General features: G+C 36.8%; 2 protein-coding genes across 6 annotated transcripts in view; one reads left to right on the forward strand and one right to left on the reverse strand.

The window, feature by feature from the left end:
* Positions 1 to 2,661, forward strand: part of LOC105456090 (glutathione S-transferase-like) — a 3,351-nt gene extending 690 nt beyond the window's left edge. Inside the window, exons 2-5 of one of the 2 annotated variants that reach the window (XM_011699871.1) lie at positions 786 to 921; positions 1,161 to 1,328; positions 1,674 to 1,813; positions 1,902 to 2,661. In XM_011699871.1, coding sequence (XP_011698173.1) covers positions 789 to 921; positions 1,161 to 1,328; positions 1,674 to 1,813; positions 1,902 to 2,063 — 603 coding nt within the window. In that variant the 5' untranslated portion in view covers positions 786 to 788 and the 3' untranslated portion in view covers positions 2,064 to 2,661. Of the gene's footprint in view, positions 1 to 407; positions 922 to 1,160; positions 1,329 to 1,673; positions 1,814 to 1,901 lie in introns of those variants that run through there. The other variant, XM_011699870.1, reaches the window with a different exon arrangement.
* Positions 2,662 to 2,831: 170 nt separating this feature from the next.
* LOC105456091 (neuromedin-U receptor 2-like) lies at positions 2,832 to 22,803 on the reverse strand. 4 transcript variants are annotated; one of them, XM_011699875.1, is made up of 7 exons: positions 22,417 to 22,803; positions 22,186 to 22,283; positions 14,424 to 15,358; positions 13,591 to 14,003; positions 5,608 to 5,819; positions 4,752 to 5,157; positions 2,832 to 4,055 (listed from the first exon to the last, which is right to left on the reverse strand). In XM_011699875.1, the coding sequence occupies exons 3-7, from the start codon at positions 14,921 to 14,923 to the stop codon at positions 3,805 to 3,807; spliced, it is 1,782 nt and encodes a 593-aa protein (XP_011698177.1). In that variant the 5' UTR covers positions 14,924 to 15,358; positions 22,186 to 22,283; positions 22,417 to 22,803; the 3' UTR covers positions 2,832 to 3,804. The 4 variants fall into 4 exon arrangements, with proteins under 4 accessions (XP_011698177.1, XP_011698174.1, XP_011698175.1 ...); XM_011699872.1 differs by having other exon boundaries at positions 2,832 to 4,058; XM_011699873.1 differs by lacking the exons at positions 22,186 to 22,283; positions 22,417 to 22,803 and adding an exon at positions 20,087 to 20,573 and having other exon boundaries at positions 2,832 to 4,058.
* Between the last annotated feature and the right edge of the window lie 196 nt (positions 22,804 to 22,999).

Consider the following 22,999-nt stretch of genomic DNA (forward strand, 5'->3'; position numbering starts at 1 on the left):
TTCAGACGTGTGCTCTTCCGATCTGTTGAGCCATCAAAATAATTTTGTTGAAAAGTCAAAAATAATAAGCATTTTTAATTTTTCAACAAAATTATTTTGATATTCTAGCAATTAGTTTGATTTTCTAACAAAATTATTTTGATTGTATAATAAAAATTATTTTCAGATCTGAATCCAGCAAAATCGCTCTTCTTTCCGTTTACAAATAAATTTAAAACAACTTCAAGTATAATAATTGAACGCAGAGAAAGGATTAACTAATGCAGCTAAAATAAGTGATATAATGGCAGCTAATGTATGTCTTTAAAATAGGGACAGCTAATATCGTTACTGCCAAAGCTAAATTTATTAATAAGTACCACGTTTATTTACTTTTAATGCCCAATTATTATACTTAAAGTTGTTTTAAATTGAAGAGTTTTATATATTATATGTTAATTTTGCAAATAAATTTGAAATTTGTTTATATTTCTAATTAATATCCAAAGTTAATCAGCAACTACTTGAAGAGAACTGAAGTACGAGAGGCGGAATTAAAGTAATTTGATGTGATTGATGTAAATAATAATTTGTTTATATTATATCGACATTTGAGTTTTAGACTGCGTTCGGGAAGCGCGCTATCAGCGCTATTACATTTTTTTATCTTTACTGTTAATTAGATGTGATAAAACAAAATGCAATACTGCAAATGTCGGTAGGAGCGATCTCCGAACGCAGTCTCTTAGGTGACTTACAAAAGAAAAGACAATTTCATTTTTTTTTCTGTTTATACTATTTTTTAGACCATGTCGGCGTACAAGTTAACATACTTTAACATTGGATGCGTTGGGGAGCCAATTAGATACCTGTTAAACCATTGCGACGTCAAATTCGAAGATATTAGACTCAATTTGGAAGAGTGGCCGATGTACAAAGCAAGTATGTTATTTCTATTGCAATTTTCCAGAGATTATGAATCGAATGAACTCTTTGCCTTTAATTGCTTCTCTGTTTATTGACTTATAATATAAAAATTATTTTGTAATCTCTCATTTCAAGTTCGTCATTCCCTGTATTAATTATACTTTTAATTTCTATCATAAACATGTTCGCGCAATAAACATTATTCAACGATCATTTAATAGTAGAATAGCCACTTTTGTATCTACAAACCGTAGACATGCCCATGGGACAACTGCCGATTCTGAAGATAGATGACAAGACGTACCATCAGTCCAGAGCTATCGCCCGCTTTATCGCTAAGAAGTATAATTTATACGGGTCCGACGAGCTCGAGGCTATGGAGATTGATGCTACAATCGATTCTATCGAGGATATGAGACAAGGTAAGTGCCGGTGATCAGTGAACACGGGAGAATGACCGGTTGGTAATTATGTAATCGAAAACAGGTATAGAATTTTTTTCAATACCTCCACGCTGACGGGAAATCTGATTAATCGATATAATGTAATTGCACGGTATGCACGTACAAGTCGATTTTAGTGTTGCTGCCACAAGATACGTCGTATTGTAGAAGAGCGGAAGCTATTTAGAATCAACGATCCGTGCGCTTCATGAACGATTGTCGCGCGCTGTATATCGCTCTTTTCGCAATATATAGCGCAGATGACAGCGCTCTTCGCCTCTCTGTGCGACGCAAAAGCTTCAAATCAGATTATTATTTTCGTAGCTCTGTCCGTCTACTACTGGGAACAGGATCCGGTTTTTAAAGAAAAATTCAAGGAGATCGCCTTCCAAAAACTGCCATTCTACCTCGATACGCTCGAGGTTCAAGTCAAGAATAACGGCGGATACTTCGTCAATGGCAAAGTAATGATCGATTGCGCGTCAAACTATAATGCTTGTCTTGTCAATTTTATCTTTACGAAAGTCCGAAAATACATTTTTATTATTTTAGCTGTCGTGGCCGGATTTCATGTGGGCCGCATTTTCTGAACGTCTAAGCTTTATCCTGACCAGGGACGTGAATCATGATCATCCAGAATTGAAGAAGCTAGTGGAAAAGATTCGCATCTTGCCCAACGTTAAAGCTTACATCGAGATGCAACTCAAAATTTAATAGTACGTAAAACAATTTTGCACCTTTTTTATTTTTATTTTTTTTATTATTCGATATCATTCTTATCGTCGATATCATTTTTATCGATATTTTATCGACATTATTCTTTATTAAGCTTTTTCGACAGAAATGTTTCGTGAAAATCGACCATTTTATTTGTACCCTAACATTATTTAACATTATATAACATTATTTGTTGCTGTGTAATAAATGTAAAGAACATTTTTCTGTATCGATAAAATTGTCTGCTTATCGATAAGAATTTCTTACCTCTTTTTAGAATAAATTATTTTTATAAGGGGCTTAAATATTTAAAGTAATCTACAAAATATTATGACTTTTTGATATGAAGTTTCTGAAATGATAAAAATTGATAATGTACATACGTGCATTTGCTATTCTAAAAGTACGGTTCTGAAACGGATGATTATTACATATTTATTTAGCAAATTATATGCATTGTATTGTATACACAGCTATCATTTATGTAAACGGATTCATTGAGGCGCATTTATAATCTCTATAAAATAAAGCTAGAAATGTTAACTATCATCAGAGTAATATACATACAAAAATAAATGCTGAAATTAATTTGAAATTACGCATATATGTACAATAAGTACTTATACCGATCGTATCTAGATTTTCGAGTATTTTCAGTCACGGAGACACTTCTCAATGCGATTTTACTAACGGTGTTCCTTGAAAAAATATTGCACTTCTAGTCTGAATAATTTTATAATTTAAATTTTTTAATATTTTCTATAATTGACGAACAAGCAAGCTTAAAAAGAAATTATTGTATAAATTGCTAAAAAAATTATAGATTTTAAAAAAAATCATACTTTTCATTGATAACGTCGAAGTAATTTTGTGCAAATTGGCACTTTTTCTACGTTTCGAGATAACAAAAATAAATAAGTTACGCAGGCGTTACAAATTCTGTATAAGTCTTTGATTGCGATTAACGTTAAAGTCGTTGTGCAATTCGCTTTTATCACAAAATATATGTAAATACCAACGACAGACAGAAAACAAGGAGCTAGCTTGTGCTAGTCTTGACAGAACGTTCCCTTTTCACATATAACGTTATCTTATGAACAAGAATATCATTATAATCACTATAATATTCACTATGTATTCTTAGGAACGCTGAAACTGCGCTGTAAATTTTCTCTCGCGTTTGCAGAGAAGACTAGCGTTATTAACAGCCATGCTATGGAGAAGTATAATATATTCGCATACATACGTACTTTAGAGAGATATCAAACATCCACGCGTGCTTCACATCCTGTGTCCGTGTTAGAATCTCTAGCTCGTCTCTTGCGCGTGAGATTAACACACATAAGCGTTCCTTTCAGTCCACAAACCGCAGCCGACGATTCTAATATCGTTTCTCTACGTTATCGTTTAGTTTCCACATACTTTGTATATTTTCTCGCGAGCGAAATGATCAGGTTGGATCAGCTCCTGTCTCCTCTTGCGGCAATAACTCTTTGTGAAACTGCAGTCACCTTCGATGTATGTTCCATGCCGATTCATCTCGATGACGCAACTGCGCGCCGTTCGGGGCACGCAGCTAAATCTATCGAGATTTGCCTCAAAATTTCCCTCGAGATTACGGCCCTCCCTCGGAATTAGAAGTTTGTACAAACCTGCGGGTTTCCACAACCAAAGGGTTTCTGATTTGTGCTCGAAACGTCTAACTCGAAAGGCGGCGTTCTCCCGCGATAATCGGACGTCAGGTGACGAGTTCGAAGTTTAACTCGCCCATGTAAGGCGCCAACTCCGTTGTTCTGGTGAACTCGGTCTCGTCGAGGTCCTGAAGGCTGGAGTTGCTGATCGTATTGGCGCTCTCGATGCTCGGATGACTCTGAAATCGTAGTGGCACCGCGACGACGTTTTCCAGTTTGGTCGGGCTGACCGGTGAATTTTTTCGGCGCTGCGTGAAAAATCCTTTTGTGCCAAGGCCCAGTCTCTCCGTAAGAATTCCTGCTAGAAATATAATAAAGGGTTAGAAATATTTTTTCCGTTCTGTCGGATTATACAAATAAGAATTAATGCGCGAAAAGGTAAAAGCAAAAGTAGTTTCTATTTTTTTTAAACGCATATACATTCCCTATATAAATATAAATAAACTTTTTTTTAATTTAAAATAAATTTGCTCCTGTGACGTTCTCGTTATAGAAGAATACATGTGTGTATAAAAATTATAATATATTTAAAAATATATTATATTATAATTCACATTTTTTATAATTTATAATTATTTTGTGTAATACTTTTTACGTACTTTTGTAAAAAAGATGTAGATACTTTAACTACAATATAACAAGAGTCTATTTAGTTAATTTCAAAATGATAAGTGTGTGTTTATCGCCTCAAAGGTAACATTTATGTCTATTTGATGTTTTTAATATGTATTATACTTATTATATTTTTCAAGACACGCATTTTGATAAGACAAAATAAAAATATTTTAAACATTATAATCCTCACGAAATAATGTTTTATATATGCGTAATTACGCAAATTTTATATATATGTGTAACGCATCGTGCAGACATGTCTCTTTCCCCAATTAATTCGGTAAATTTAAAAAACTCCACACCATTGATTTAACCATCGTTGATTAAGTATAGCTTACAGGAATAATTAATGTCGCGGAGACACCTAAATAGACGCTACCTAAAGTTACGGCTTTTGGTGATTTTTGGATCAGTAGACACTCTTTCGCATTGTTGTTGCCCTCGTTCAGGCCCTGCTTGCTTAATGATGTCATGGTAAATTGACTGCTGTTGGAGTCCCTGGACACTCTTCTGGTATAATCTCGGCAGCCGATGGTTTCTCTGATCGCAGGCCGCTCTTTCTGCGGCCTCGCGAGTCCGTTCGGCTCGCAGGAATTCGCGTTCGCCAATGCCATATGCGTTAATCGTTGCTGTTCGTCGCTGACGGATATCGAGGGCGAGTGCTGGGGATCGTCGAATCGATGCTTCATTGACTTCTGATACCGCGACAAGCTGCTGTAAGTCGCCTGTCGGCGGTTGACCTTGCGAGACGAGAACTTCCTGATGCAATACTTGGGCAGCATCGACTGCAAGAAAGGATAAAGTAAAATTAGCGAAGGATTTTGTGTCTTGTAAATATTTATTCTGATCATAACTGATGCTTATCGATAATGATAATCCGAGAAAACGAAATTTATAGTTGAATCAATAGAATCTCAATTAAAGCTAAAAGATATTATTTATTGTGTAAATGTAACAAATGCGAGAAGTGTGATAAAAATATTACTATTAATATTATATCTTAATACATTTTAATATAAAATATGAAAAATATTAGAACGTATTAAGATATAATTACATTTATATTAGCTATAATAACTATATGTATGAGACAAAACTAATTTTTAATTGTCTGCACATAAAATTTATTCTTCTATTTTTTGCAAGTATATATAAATGTTTCATAAACCGGCTCATCGGTTAGAATCGCCAGTAGAAAATGAAGCGATTAAATCCGATTCACCGAAGCAATTTACCTTGAAAGCCTCTCTAAACTTGTTAGACATGATATTGTAGAGGAGCGGATTCACCGTGGTCGATAAATAGTAGAACACTCCGGACACATACGTGAGGTAGGTGTAGACTATAATCATGGTATCAGCGTCTGAGCTGTGCTGAGCGTATACGGCCAGCAGCCTCTGAGCGTGAAACGGCGCCCAGCAGATGAAAAAGGCCACCACCACCGCGACTGTAAAGATAATAATGACGTCTTGTTGCGTTGGAAAGTAAAATAAAATTAACCCGTAATCTAATTAAGAATATCTTGGGAACAAGTATTTTATATAGAAATGAGTATTCTTCGTTTCTAGATTACAAACAGCTGAAGGATATGTGCGTCAATATAAAAATTGTAAGTGATTTCTTAGAGTTAATAGAATAAAGAATTAGCCATTTACGAGGATGAGGTGCAGCGAACAAATCCGTTTCGACCCGCAATGATTCTCGCAATGTATCGAGGAAAACATACAGACAAGTAAGACAGTCATTGTGAAGGCCATTTGCCTTCATTTAGCGCTACTTCAAGTCACGTATCGCGATTTCATTACTTCGTACTTACCTAGAAAATGAACTTTTATTACATTGCACTGTCCACACTGCTGTAGAGCATTACAGTCTTCGAGAGATAAGACGATCAATCTTTATAGATTGACAAATTCGAAAAATCGATTCTACACACACACGGAAAAAAAAAACTACTGCAATATTACTTTAGAGGGAGAGATGTAATGTCTGTTTAAAAATCTTTTAGGAATTAAGGCTATGAAAAAAAAACTCGAAAGGTACTCAAGTAACCGTGAAGATTCTAACAGAATTCAGTCGACTACATGAAGACGTTTGCGAACATGAGTGAGATTAATGGACCTCTTTGTAACTAATGCTGTAATGATGAATGATCATTAAGGCTTTGTAATCTGCAGTAATTAACCGACGCTAACCAAACATAATGGGAGCTTAGAAATATTAGAAGGAGAAGATATATTTTTCTCTCTTTTCTCGTAAGTATTATATTATATTTCACGCGCGATATTACGTCTGTAACTGAGAAGCAAAAACGAAGAGATCTAAATCTTCTTGGCATGGCTCTGCAATTTCGCAGGCGTATTCTTGAGAAAGATTTTTAAAAAGACTTTAAGAAATGCTTTAGACGAGGTAACTTGTGAGATATATATATATCTAAAATAAAGTGAATGATGACAGGCGTGACAAGTGTTAAGGACACTTTCGCTGTAGCGAATATTTTATATTGAAACTAAATTTGGCAAGGGGATGGTAAAAATGATACAAAAAGAGCAGCCTCACCCTTTGCCTCGCGCGTCCTCGGGAGGGCGGATATTAAAGGATGAAGGATGTGACGCCTCCCCCGAAAAAGCGAATGAGTTATGTAGTATGAAATAATATTTTGAAATCTAACACAAATTTCTGCGAAGAAAAAAAGCTTAAATTATATACTAACAATCAAAAAATATTTACGTACTTTCGAGACTCGACAGATGTAGAAATAACTCAAATCTGATCCTTTTAAGACATTTCGCTAATTTACGGAATTATTTTCATAATTAAATAACAAAATTCATTATTCAAAAACTCCTTCCCTTTTTTCCTTATGAAGTAATTGCAATATTTTAATTGTAAAAAAATTTGTAGTAATTAAGTCAGAAATAAATAATCAAAATAATCATAGTTCATTAAAAACAGTTCTAATTAACAAATAAATTTCGCTTTATTTTAAGTTACCTTGGAAAAGAACGAAAAAAGAATGTTAAGAATTGTTAAAGAGCGTTTGCCAGACTTTGAAATATAATGTTTCTAACATTTTATGTAGCATTTGAAAACTTTAGAAACTTTCATGAAAAAACTTCCACCTTTTTAATACCTCCGGAGAGACGTAATTTTCTGAAAAAATTCGCGGTAACTAACTCTTTACAATTTGTGAGGTATCGCGACCGTAAATACGCGCTCCCGGTCGACATGTGGGATAGAAAACACAAATGAATCATCGGCGCGTTAATTCGAAACATCGTTTCATCACAGCTTGCCGCAACGGCGGAAAACGTTCGACGATACGGAAATGCGGAGGGATGTGTATTTTTTTTCTTTCGTTTTTTTTTTTTGCAAATAGGACGCTGATTTTATTACCACGCGCATTGTCGACAAACGAGATTCGCCCACACGCTCGACGATACGAAGGTCGACATTTTTATTTCGATTATCGCTTCGGCCGAGGCATCTAGCAGTCGGGAATGAAGACAAGCGATCCCGGTGCGATCGTAAATTCACCAGGGCGAATCGCAACAGTCGGAATAGTTTTTCGTTTTCACATTCGCGAATCTGGCCAACGCCATTGATTCGCGCGTTTGAACACGAGGACACTACCGCAAAGCGACAATGTGTGTCAGTGCGTGACATCTGTTATTAAATACCATTTATTGCTTCCCGTGTCAATTTAATACAAGTGCATTTGTTTGAATATTTCTGTTGTTGTCACGTATCGTAAATGTTGTACACAGATGTCACATACATCGTGTGTTGCGAGCACACAACTTCATAATGTGAAAATTATTGCAAAAAAGTGACGGACGGTAATTATAATTCATGAAAGCTCGTGCTTTTTTGTTTGATTAATAAACCGTTTTTTTTTATTTTATCGTGCACGCGCGCGATGGATCTCAAAGTTTGCCGCTTCAACATACATGCACGTGATCTCTATCATATAAATGTCAGTAAACGTGCCACGTGCAAATAGGTAGAGTTGTCCGATTATCACCGACAAAATCGCGAGCAACCGTTTCCCTATTCTCGACAGGACAACGATTACACGTGATGTATCTTAATTCTTAATTTTATATATATTTAATATTATTATTAGATTTACATTTTTATAAATATCTGAAAATATGCACAAATTTAATTTAAGATTAATTTAACTGTACTATTATTGTTATTAGAATTAAATTTCAAGATATATATAATATGTTCTAAGTTATATATAAATAGTATTGTAATATGTATCTGTAACAAACTCTTAATTAAATTTCTTAATCTAAACATCTCGAGAATTAGAAGAGACTCAACATAAACATTAATATCTCTTCACGATTTATGAGAGCAGAACGAATTTAGTGTCCCTTACACGTCTCGTTTCGTATCCAATGGATACGATATCATTTGAGAACACTGAGAATTTCATTACGAAGATAACTACCACCCGAATAACTATTCGAAGCCAATCAAATGTATCTCCCCTGCTTTTATCTTCGTGGAACGCAGACGAGTGAGTCTTCGACTTCGATCGGCGCGATAGGAAGAAAGAAAAATACAGGCGCCACGTACAGAAGGCAAACTTTTCTTTTTGTCGGCGAACAAGCATTATCTCTGTGATGAGAGTAAATGAAGGAAGACAGTCTTTAGTGTGCCAAAAAGAGAGATGAAGTAATTTATCGAAATGTGGTCTGACGGAACGGCCTTTTCCCCGGCCGCGACGGCCTGATTGATAAATCGATATGAATAGCAAATAAACGATCATTGCCTACCCCCGATGGTACTTTGCGATATCCAGAAATCGAAGGTAAGAATAGGAAACGTCGTTTAGATATTTTTAGTCGGCACGCGAACCCTCTGTTGCCATCGAGATCATCTGGATAACATAACGATAGTTTCGGACGGGATGTGCGTGGAATCCGGAGCGCTCTATAGATCGAATTCTTATACGAGGGACTATAAGAATGCGATAAACGTGATTTCGGAGCTCACAATGTGTTTTTCCGTGTGTTTTTTCTTTCATTAAGGTCGAGATCGGCGTAGCCCCAATGTGTTTCGATAAGAGAAGCCTAAATAAAGCTTGAGCGTGAGATTTGTGTTACTCGCAAGTTATACACTGCTATTTCGGTCGGTATATTTGAATAATACTCTTGCATAAGAGTTAGACTTACATAAGAGCAAAGAATTTGACCTAACGGTTTCACGCTCACTTTGCTCGACCTTCGCGGGAATCGCTAAGAAAAATTTTCTTTGACGTGATAATTTATGTCGTGTCAGTAAAAGTTAGAAATTTAAAATAGCTTTATATTCTTAACTCACGATATGATTTAAGAAGTAAAGATGCAACGGGAGCTTAAAATGTTCGGCATATCGCGCGCTTATACGCGCGCGCACATAACCCGGATAAATTGCACAACCCGGAAGATCTGCAAACTGCCACAATAGTGCAGAGTAAATTTGGATGCGACCTACGATCACGTGGAAGCTTCGATACTTTGGGGGATTACTCGAGTCTTACGTAAGCCGATTGGTCGGGAAATAGACTGGAATAGCCCTGGTTAGCACGAGTAAAGGATACACAACCGGCCGTTCATCAAAATGCATCGGTGGCTATATGTGTAACAGTGTACATATGCGCGTATCAAGCGATATGTTCTGTATATTTGCCTAGTTATTTACATTAGAGATTCTAGTATGAATAGCAGAATATGCGCAATGTACAAATGTGATTTTAATATATTTCTAAGTTTAAAAATATTCTCATTATAAATCACCGACATCTTAAGTAATTTCTTGTAAAGCGCATATTCACTGGAAGCGTCGACTCGTTGAAATTATAAATTAGCTTTTATTTTTGTCCAATATATCTTTCCCTGACGTTCGCATCACTCAAATTTGTCTCTAGATTCGACGACCTTGAAAGTAAAGTAGAAAAGAAATTCAATAAAGCGACCTGGTCTGAAAGTTCGTCAGGCAGGTCCTCGACTCCGTCGATCGATGCGACCGAAGAATGAAATCGACAAGAATGAAATCGCGCCGTGTGACACCGTGAATGATTAGAAGCGAGAAGAGCACGTCGTTTATCTGTGGCTATTAGGAGGCACGAGCAGAATAATTCTCCGGGGTTTTAGGCGTAAGCCCTCGAACCCGAGGTCGCTCGGCAACGAGGCAAAGAAGATAAGGGGATAACTCACGGAAAACGTCAATAATGATCCGGGTCTTATACACCCTCATATTTCAAATTTCATCGCTACGTTTGAGACGGCTGTTAGAGGCCGATTTGATTCCTTTCTTTTTTAAACTGACGTTAATACTCGCGATCAATTTCCTGGAGATGACGCGCTTCTTTAAGAGAGAAATAACGAAATTGAATAATAAACACATTCGGACATAAATCGGCGAATTATACGTACGTCTTGTTCAATTTAATATCACGCCCGTGTAACAATTCGATTGAAATGAAAAATAAGATTTTAAGATCAATAAGTTTCACTCGCGCTCTTCTAATTTTAAAATAAATCTGTAATGTTAAAACTTGATTTCAATTTTGTTGAGAAGAAATCTTTAAAATCCGTTCAAAAATGTGTCAATATTATTTAAATTTCTAACACCTCGAAATGCCCAAAAATTCGTTTGACGTTGTGATGTTTACTCGATTCAATCCGACTAATGTACGTGTCCGACCTGATATTCCTAAAAATATATGGCTACAATACACCCAGATAGAACACAAAAGTAATAATATCATTATGAAATAATATAATATCGTAACGATAATAATTTGAAATGAGTTATAATTTGATTTGTCACTTATAAGTCACAAATGATGTAAGAATTGACATCGTTATGACATCATTTGCTTCTATTCTCTGCTTGAGTAATCGAGTCCGAAATCACTCGAATGATTTACCGAGACATGGGCACGGCCGGCTTCTAAGATCCTATCGCGTTCAGTGATCTCGTTGATTGTCTTGCTGAAGGAATAGTTCCGGCCTCGAGAGACTTGTCAATGGGTTCTTCCAATGGATGAGTTCGCCGTTCCTATTCGCATCACGAACGAGCCGTGGTATTGTAAGAATGACGCGAAGAGCTATTACGTGTTCGAGGGCAAGACGGAAACAGCGTAGAAATTTTTTTTCCCATCAAGAAATTCTGAAGGCAGTTTGTTAGTAAATCGGTAAACCTACAATAAACGTGTAAAATTATTTTAATCCGAAAAAAATTGAAGATAGTCGAAAGATTTATGTATTATTTCTCTGAAGATAATTTTCTAAATTTTTATTAGTTTCTTTGAGTAGAACTAATTAAAAAAATAATTATTATGAAAAGCAAAAAATTATTTAAATACATAGAAAAAGATAAATTTAAAAAACATGTGCTTATATTTAATGATACATATTTAAGTTTCTATTCGCAAAATTAAAAATATGGTTTTATTAAAAATTTAAAAATAAAAAAGAATTCAGATATTTAGAAAATAAAGTCCACCCATGCAAGATAAATTTCTTACGATTTAAAATTGACATCCAGTCGAATATAGAATACGTAAAGCGACCCGAAGTAAATGCTATGTGAATAAAACGTCATCATTATGAACAGCGTTGACGTCGCGGCGAGAAGAAGTTTATGCGAGGTCATAAAAAGCCGATCAAATGTCCGCAATCCTCCTCCCATCTCTTCTCAGGCAGAATAGAAATTTTTTTATATTTGTGCTTCGATAAAAGATTGATATCATAAATTTCGATTAAAAAAAAATTGCGAAGTTATGCACGTTGATGCGGTAAATCGCATCCCGTCAGAATCGATCGTTCGAGAACCGTTTTTTCTCGACATTATTCGCTCTTTTGGCGGTCCGGTCTGAATTTGGGAATGATATTTATCCTCATTTAGTTCTCATATTTTTCCAAGAAATGAGCACAGCAATGTGCTCGGTTTTGCACCGAGTCTGGTAACGATTACTAGAATTAACAGCGTTGTAATTTCTTTTAATTAAACCACGACTGTTATGCGATGCTTCCAACTGGAAACTGAATTTCGCGCGAAATTATGTATAGCTTTCGAACTCGCCAGGATATTACTCGATATTATATCACAATGTTTTACGAGACATAAGACATACCATTTGAACGACGTTTATGATGACGTAAACTTGTCGAATAATTTGAATTATGATTCTCATATAAAAAGAAATCGGTAAATGATCGTACGATTTTTAGATCACGGAAACTCTCAAAGTTTATGGAAAGCGCACATTTAAAGCGATACTTATATAGATTTATATTTGACGAATAAGCGAAAATTTCGAAATGTTTCTCTCTCTGTCACTGCAGTTGTCTGTTTGCGAAATTACGTACTTGCTTATCAGTCTGCGGCAGGGCACTTGGAACATTCTCCCGGATATCAAATATATTCTTTTCAACAAAGTTCGGATAATTAAGCATGGATTTGAATATTTCACGAGATTGCTGTAGGAATGTCTGGCTAAGCATTCGTAATACGTCAACCTGCTCCGGGCGGCTTAAGTTCATTTGAACTTTTCATGAGAAAGGAACGTCTGGCGTAATACGTTTGAATGTGAAACTATGCGAACTTACTAACTGTGAAGTAGAACATGTAGTAACTCGTTCAATCCGTCAACTAGCAGCATTATTAATGAATTACTCGGTGACATATATTCGGTGATATATATTCATATATTATTATAAAGTTTGTTTTATATATATATATATATATTTAAAAATGTCAAGTATAAAAAGTGAATAAATAAAATATATTTTAATAACGGATTTTTTTCGAGTTTAAAATTTTCCAAGTTTTAATTATGCTTTCAGCACCAAGTTTTAAATTGAAATTCTGTTGAAACTCACTTGAAACTAATTGAAGATTACGATATTATTATCTGTTTGATCTCTTTATTATAGGATATTCTGCGTATCGCAGTTCAAAGTATATTCTTCGTGATAGAGCGATTTAAAAAAATCTTCCTGTAAATTTTTCCGAGAATTACGAGCTTCATTGTGACATCGATCATTATTCGGCGAAGTCGCTGACACAATTCAACGTAAGAGTCTTTAATGGCTTCGCGAGTTACCCCGCTCAGAAACGAAATAAACCCGATTTCAATCATCTCAAACCGCGTTCTAAGGATGCTCGACAGCAAGCTGTAATTTCCGACGATCAAAGCGACCGCATCCGCTTACCGAGCATGCGAATAACGTTCCTCTGAGCATTCGTCTTCCCTCTGCTGCTGTCCGCGTGATTCAACACACCGGGAACGTGATGCCTTTTACTGACGGTGGTCGTGAGTAGGCTCGAGTGTCGCAGCTTGATGGCGATCAGCACGTACAGCACGGTGATGATCGTCATCGGCAGCACGAAGAATAGGATGGTCGAGATCTCGAAAGCGTGCTCGATCAGCGTCCAGCGCAGCGAACAGCTGGCGCTGTCCAGGACGGCGGTGCCGTTGTCGTAGTCGACGTAGACGATGCCGAACTGGATGGCCTGCGGTATTGCGAGGCAGAGGGCCAGCACCCAGATCGCCACCACGAACTTCACTGCCCGTGACAGTTTTGACATTGTGTGCGAGATGAAGGGATGACAGATCGCCACGTACCTGCGGAGAAGAAAAAAAAACTATTAAAAGAAGGGCCGAACGTTTTTGTTTCCGAGGAGATTGAAACGACGGCTCTGTCGCGCGCGGGTGTTCGGATTATCGATGTTCACACACAATCCGAAATCGCAGCTAGAATCGGCGCGGCGGGCACTCTGGCGCCAGCTTTTCTTCATATTTTATTTTATCGATCTCCATACCACAGGCTGGAACTATAGATATTTCGGTTGAAATGCGTGTTATATCGCACGTGATTCGCGAAAAAAGAGAGAAAAAAACGTGATACTCGGGATACCGATATAGATATAAAAACCAAATGATTGGCAGGGTATGGATGTGGCATCGGCGAGTGTCATATATATTCATGACATTCTATGCCAGTCAGATTTGATGTATGCGCGACATAAAATTTCTAAGGCTCACCTCTCGATGGTGAAGGCCGTGATGGTGAGAACGGTGGCGTTGGTCGAGGTCTCCGAGGCGAAGCTCTGGATAATGCAGAACGCCTCGCCGAAGATGTACGGGAAGCGCGACCACATCTGATACATCTCCGGCGGCAATCCGAACACGAGCAGCAGCAGGTCGGACACCGCGAGGCTGAAGAGGTAGTAATTGGTGGCGGTGTGCATGGACTTGTTGCGAGCGATCACCACGCACGTGGAGATGTTGCCGATCAGGCCGGTGAAGAAGATCACGACGTAGATCACCGTGATCGGCAGCACGATGTACAGGGAGTCCCGGCGGTCCATCGGCTCGTCATTGAGCATGGCGACGATCGTGCTCGACAAGTTCTCGTGTCGCGAACTCGCGGCGTAGACGACCGTGGACGGCAGCCCCTGCAGATCCCCGTCTGTCGAGAGCCTCCAGGAATCCTCCGTATCCTGAAGGATCCTGGTGATGTTCGCTGTCATATCCGAAATCATTCTGCTTCCTTTATTCGTATTCGGCGAGGTATACGGCGTGGAATCTCGCGACCGTAGTAAGCAGAATAATTTAGCAGAATATTTGGGAAGCCTTCGTGGCTGAATTTTAAATCGGCAGCTCGAACGAGCAAGTATCTCTGCGCTGCGAGTGTCTCTTCTGCCTGTATTTTCGCTGCTTAATTTCGTCCATAAGTATTCCAGACTATCGCCGATAGCTGTCGCGAGATAGCGATGATTTATATATTCTACGAAATGCAGTTACGATGTACGATATCTTCTCCGGTTACTATTGACGTGAGTACTATTGAGTGAAATATCCGCCGTTGAAATATCGGATTTCGGTTTACATCTTGATCTCTGTCGGAGGCGTTAATTTTTCCACGAGTCGGAATAGGTTCTCGCGATAAGATTCTTCCTGTTTATCTCCGTGTTGACCTGAAATTGCAAATTTTACTTCAAATTTTTCCACGACTTTTAAAGGCAGCGTTTCGGAAGGACGAACATCTGGGCGATACGATCACCGTCAATCGGGTAATTAAATTTCGAATGCGATATTATCGCGTTCTCGATCTTCCGCATTTGTGTAATAATGATATATTATGGATGATATTACGGCTGACGTTACGGATGGCTAGCAGTTCCCATCATCCGCCGATTAACGAGACGACATTCCTCCCCGACGCGACGCGACGCTTCGATTAATTTCGGTCAATTTGCGCGAGAATTGAAGGGCCGCCTGTAAATTCCTCAATTAGACCGACGTGCAATATTGTCCCCCCCTCCCCTCCCCCCTCACCGCCACATTTTGCGATCGATGTGGGCTCCAGTGAAAAATTTTTGTCAGCGCATTTAACGCAATTTCTAATCGTTTGATATACCGAGCATCAAGCCGGTTCGCCACGCGCATCTCATTTTGCGGCTCGACCAATTATCCATGTCCATTACGCTAATTATACAATGAATCCCAATGTAGCCGCTGACGCGGCTACATCTGCCTGTGGCGTTGCTGCGTGCACGCGTTATAACAGTTTCATTCATTACGTCGACGGAAGCGGCGGCAGATCCGCTCTATACGTTACGCGAACGTTGCCTTTCGCACAATGATATCGTTATCGCGTAGAATTATTCACGAAATCCGCCGCTAACGAGGGGTAGACGTCTTCAAAAAGATCTTAACGTGCGATATGATTTTCAGCGGTACATATGATATCCCTGCTAGTTAACAAATATCCGCTTTCCACATTGTCACCATTGTATTAACTGTTCTGACAAGGGTATCACCTTTCAAATATATACGCTGACCTTTTAGCATCGCCTTTATCCTCCTAGTCCATTTTTCAGACATCATAAACACATTGCGGCCTATTCAATCTTCGAAATATCGCGTTTCCCTAAGTACGACAAATCGATATGATAACACAACAGGAGAAATATGAGAATCCTTATTTATAGTAATAAAATCGCGGGCAATCAAGTGCAAAAGTGGTCTGATGTAAATCAATATTTTTTGGATGTTATTACAACTTTTTATATGTTAGATTTTTACATAGCATCTATGAATTTTTAACACTAGAACTACTTTAACAATTAATTTCTGTTATTTAAATATATTATATATATGAATTATTATTATTATTAAAATAAATATATATTATACTTATATATTATATATATTATATTTATATATTATATTAAAAAATATATATATTATAATATATTTTTATATGTAGGTATATATATATATTTTTTAAAAGATAATAAAATAATCAATTTAATATTCACATATATTGCAGCAAAAATCATGAAAAATCTCAAAAATGCACTGCTATTAATTTGAATAATTTTCTTTAAATTACAAAATAGTCATGTTAATCGTTTGATATATTCAATGTTAAGTTAAATTAATGTACCAGCTACATTTCCGATAACAATAGCATAATCACTTTTCTTTTAATACCGTCCTTCAAAATATATATTTATTTAAATAACCCTATCGATGCCGAATAATCTCGACTTCATTCACAAGCCACGTGAGCTACAGATGCAATCGGCAACTGTGCTTGTCACTTCGACAAAGGAGACTAGATATTTTGGCACCTTCCAAAAGCCAGAAATCGCGCATGGCACACCACTTTGCATCCTCGACGGAGTCCTGAACTCATTCTGTCTCGTCACGTCCGCGAACATTGTTTGCGCGCGCGAACATCTCCACGCTTGTCGCCTTCACGTTGATGCTGTCATCGGCGATACCGCCGGTGCTCTCGTAAACGCCGTTCATCGGACAGAACGGAAACACATGTCGCTATTTTCGACGCGGATCGTGCTCCCGACTGACATTTGCAACATTGTCTAATTGTCCCCAATGAATCGTTAACTCCTTCATCGTCAGATACTATCCGGAAACCGCAGCGCGCGAGAAACAAGAAATTCTCTGATTCGTCTAGCTTGCACGTTCCGTCGTTTTGTACAATTTTCGACGCGAATGATTTCTCTTGGGTGATTTGTCTGCTGTATTTCGAGGTACCTCGTTAACAAACTTCCCAACATGTACTTTAAACACACAGCTGTCGGTTATTATTACGTTCTGCAACTCTTCGTCTAACTCTTATTTATAATGTAACAAATCCGATTTTTTGTACCATAATTTTAAACCGCGCGATCTTTAATTCTGCTCTAGCTGTTGCGTTGACATGTCTAAACGCAAGAGGAATAATATCAGCTAGAATAATTTACATTTTAATAACAGAAAGCTATGATTGGATTACAAATAACGCAGGTACGAACTGACCTATTTGCATCGCATTAAATTTTAATGGAAAGTTCCGCAATGAACGCATAGCTTATTTATTTTAAACAAAATTTTCGAAAATCTCTTCCACATGCTTTATTCAAATGCCTCTTAGCGAACACGTGCTGTTTTCCGTGTTCTCAAGCTTTCCGAGGTTGCAGAAATGCCTCCTCCGTTTTGTTTTGACTAACGTTTCCGCTCGTTAATTCAACAGCAACTTGACACGAATTTTCAGAACGTTGACTTGTCGGTCGGTCAGTAGATCACGGTCACACTCTGTCAAGCTGTAAAGTTTTAGAAACACGCCTCGCAACTTGTTCGTCTCGTAGTCGTTAGTATTTGTTACCCTATTCTCACTTGAGTTTTATTTACGATACAGCGCGCGTGTACGAGCCTTTTAAAATGTGTGACAGCGAAAAATCGCTTATACTAATTATTTCGCGAGGCATTTTACGACGTATCTCGATTGCGATAAATAAACGCGTGTAATCGTGAATCCCGCTACGTCGATTAAGCTCTTGAAATCCGAATTGCAGATCAGGTTCATTCGTTTACGTTTCATTATCGAATCGATATTAGCCAATTCCGCAAAAGCTTATTGTGCGCGTTCGTTCGCGCGATGTGTGCGAATGACGCTTCACTCGCGTGACTTTTGCCGATAAAAGATGTTTGACGCGATTAAATTACCGCTTGTTTTCGCACATTCACCACTTGAAGTACCACCTCAACATAATTAATAATACCTAATTCCTGGTTGGTGCAAACCGTAACGTAATATAATACAAATGTGCAAAGCTCTTTGCTACAACAACAAGCGGTTCAGCTTAACGCACACTGATCCTTGTTGGAGCAACGCACAATGTTATAGTTCCATTAACATACAGAGCTCTTTGTTGGAACAACGGGTTGCTTATCGATCGGAAAATTAATCCTTCATTCGTGGAAGGCGTCAACGAGGAGGGGACCTCCGCTCGGGACCATAATTCAATCTGTCATCTGATCCGAGTTTGATTCGCATTATCACCGAACTTGGCGCAAATATATATGATAGGGAAACGCGAGAAAATGTGACGTCAATTGACAGCCGTGGCACGATGGTCGAGAGTCGTTAAATCTAGTTTCTTGAAACAAAACATCGAGGAGATGCTGCAGCCTCGGCCGATCGATCGTACGATGATGTTTATGTGAAATTGACGCGGGCACTTGATAATACGCATAGCAATTTACCGCGTTCGAACGCGTTGCAAGAAGCGCTTGGAGATCTTTCGCAATTCTCGAATAATCATCCTTACGATAAATTAGACAATTCTCGTAACTAATCGAATTTTATTTTGCAATTTAAGTTGCGCGATCTTTAATTTTCGCAGTTTTATTTTCGGCTAGCATCATGTATTCGAAAGAAATGTATTAATCAACATAATGCAAATTGAATAGGTTTCAGTTATAATTAGATTAAATGAATTGTATATAAAACGCTTAATGTATAATGTACATTTGTTTTAATGTAAATGTTTTTATTTATGCAACTTTGTAATAAATTAAAGTTTCGATAAATTAGTCTTTTTTCTATATTAAGAAAATATGTATATTTTTATTTCCTATAATTACAAATCACCAATAGAATTCATCGGAGAACAGGAAGTAAAATAGATCCGTTTATCTTTTTGACTTCTAATTTAGTTTCTAACGCAAACAAACAAGCTCAAGAGATGTCAATCATATTATTATATCGCACGTTTTAGTGTGTTTGCCAGTGAGAGTAAAACGATTTGATTAATTTTGGCAAGCGTGGGACGATTGCGTTTTGTAGAATATTTGTTAGAAAAAGTCTATCTCTTCAAGGTTAAATAAATCTCCATATTTCAAATAATATTAATCTTTTTAGAAAAGTATTTTGAATATTTTGCATTACTATTGTTATTAGTAATAATTTAAAAACAAAATAATTAACATTTGACAAATGAAAATACAAAATCTTTCTTTAGATTTATGTCTTTGTTTATAATGAAAGATCGACAAAATTGAATAACAAGATTGAGTATTGGTATTTACCATGAAAATTTAAAGTTAGCAAGAGAATTTATTGCAAATATTACGAAACTTATTATAAAATTCCGTGCATTGATTTTATTACAGGAAGTATGTTAAAACAGGATTCTGACAAAAGATCTCGCGGACTTTTCCTTCATTTATAAGAGCACTCTCTGTAGTATCCAATTATTGGAAATGGCTTCCCTCGGTTATGATCGCGCGCAATATTCGCGATTGCAGCTTTTAGTGCCATTGAAACCGTTAAATATCGATATCATGGACCATCTATTAATAAATTGAAATCTCATACGTGAAAATTGCATTTGCCATGTAAGTTTACTTACTGTTAAGTTATTGTCCACATTTCTCCTCAAGCTGCAATTATTCGATACATTGATTTTAATTTGCTCTCGATTTATTTACAATTCTTTTCTAATTATATAAACAATTATCGTTTGGATATTTAATTTCACGCGATAATTTGATGTTTACTACTGATTATAGCAATATTGTCGCGTACGCGTAAGCAATTTTAAATGTTAACTTAAATAATTAATGATTAATTTGACATTTAAAAAAATACAACACATTTGCTTGATAAGCGTTAAAATCACTACACTTAACCCAATCCATTTGCATTATGCATCAAATGACGAAGAGGAAACGACAACGAACTGAAATCGAATGAACTTGACAGCGCCAAGAAATGCAGATAAGGCTGCTTGGGTCGAAAACAAAGTTATTTATCACAAGCACAGTTATTTATCACAACCAACGTTTTCCTCGTTTATCTCTTATTAAAATGAAAGAAAATTGAATAATCTTTTAAATTCTGTTTCGAACAGTTTCCTAAACTTTGCGCAACTTCAAGATGCAATAGTTCGTATCTTTTTCTTTTTTTTTGCTACGCTGATCATACATACATTTTTTATGTGCATAATTACAATTTCTTGTTTTTTATATAATATATAAAATTGCCTTACAAAGAAATTATAGAGATAATGATTGATCGCGATTTTTTTTATCTGCTACGCAGAGAGCGTTAATGGCGTGCTAGGAAGAGCGCATCCGATGATGTATTATCGGAACGTATTATAAATCGGCTGTGTGGTCACCCTTAGATTATTTTCCGGGAAATGCGACGCGTCTCATATTCAAGCGGACCGTTCATCATCGCAAAACACATTCAATCGCATAAATCTCGATGACGATCTACTTCGAAACTGGAGCGAACTCGCTCATATACAGTCGCATGATGCATGCGACGATCATCATAAATTTTAATCCGGACCCGCACATCTGGCGTCACCTGTTGCATCGTGATTTCGCAAACTTCGAGAAAACGATTTTTAACTCGCTCTATTCTGGATTATTGGACATCTCACAATATCGTGACTTTTATTCCCCTTATGTTTATAACTTAATGGCAGGATTAATTTATGCTAAACCAATTCTTTTTCGCAAATATATTTTGTACATTGGATAGTCAAGCGCGCTTAAAATGTTTATTACATAGAAATACGTGTGCGTAGAGAAAAATCTATACCTAAATATTATTGAAATTTATTTAATATTAATCAAGCAATCAAAGACGAGCAAATTAAAAGGTGTAAAAAAAATTTTATTTCATTAATTTTTTGACATTAAGAAGAAACTAGTTTTGAACCTTATTACGGTCTTTATTAATCTCAATTTACATTAATAAATTAATCTTTCATATTGTGTAGTCAACACATTGCGCAATAATTAGGAGGAGAAATAATAATTAAAAAGTTGATATAAACCGAAGTCATGTGATCAGATCATTAAGCGTCAAGCGAAGACTAGGATAATAAAAAAACAGCCATCAAGTTAAAGCACGTCACACAGGCATCGCATTGAATTTGAAGCTTCGCGCGGGCACGTCTCCACATTCCTCAACGTTAGAAAAAATTGACAATAGACAATTGTCATATTACAAATCCGATTGTGGTAAACCAATTCACAATGTACGTCAGTCGATGTCTAATAACGGAAACGGAAACGGACATTATCAATGCGATGCTGTATGACTTGCTTTAACTTGATGACTTTATATTACCCTGGTCTCCGCTTGACGCTTAATGATTTGATCACGTGACTCCAGTTTTGGTTTATATCAACTTTTTAATAATTATTTATTTTTTAAACTATTGTATAATGCATTTACATAAGCAGGATTAATTTATTAATGTAAACTGCAATTAATAAAGATCTAGTAAGATTCAAAACTAGTCTCGCTTTTTATAATGTTGGAAAATTAATGAAATAAAGTTCTTTTTAAACTTTCTCATCTTGCTCAGTTTGCTCATCTTTGGCCTCTAATTTATATTAGATAATTGTTTTACGAGCTGGAGAGTGATTTTTGTTTTATTGAAATTGATTTTGAAATATTTATTGTATATTATATATTGTATCGTTTTACCTGTAGAAATGCATGCCACGATAGAACACACTTCCTTGCACTCGTGTTGGCTCCTTTGATTCACGGTATGCCATCACTTGTGTATCTCTGTTCATTCACTGCAATAAAAATAAAATGAGAATGAAGGCCAAACGTTAATCTTGTGACAGCGCCAATTTCCCGTGACATGAATCATTGTTTTAAAAATATGTGTAGCGTGTGTGTATCGTTTCTATAATAGAATAACAATACCTTGTAGGATGGGACTCTGCGTACGATTTTTAATTTCTATTTTTACTCTCGTTTCCTGGACGCGAAATCGTTCTATATAGTCATCGTAAATTTGATCCGATTCGCAAAAATTAACCGCGCAATTATTGCGAAATTTTATTTCGACATTTTAAACGATATTTTATTTCGCCGTTGTCCCGTCTGTAACAAACTAATCCTTCACTTTTTTTGCACAGTTTTACAACTATCAATATGTAGCAACGACTATAAAATTCGACAAAAATAAAAAAATAACACGTACTGCATCACACGGTCGTGCACAGTTGTCTCTGTATTTTATTCTTTATCACTATCTATATCGCGAGATCGGAACGTCACATCGTGCCGGGGAAAAAGCCGAACTCGATTTGGCGTGGAAATGTCGAATAGCCCCTCGAACCTAGCGCGTGCCGAAGACATCCATGGTGGGAGTTTCGCGCCAGCGCGAAGATCTCGACCATCTATTATCTATACATTCGCACCGTATCACCATGTGATACTCGATCTATGGGGATTTACAAAAATATTTTATCTAATAACTTGCAAATAGATATATTGTTTATCT

The sequence above is a fragment of the Wasmannia auropunctata genome, unplaced genomic scaffold (genome assembly GCF_000956235.1).
Source record: "Wasmannia auropunctata unplaced genomic scaffold, wasmannia.A_1.0 LD335767.1, whole genome shotgun sequence".
NCBI lineage: Eukaryota > Metazoa > Arthropoda > Insecta > Hymenoptera > Formicidae > Wasmannia > Wasmannia auropunctata.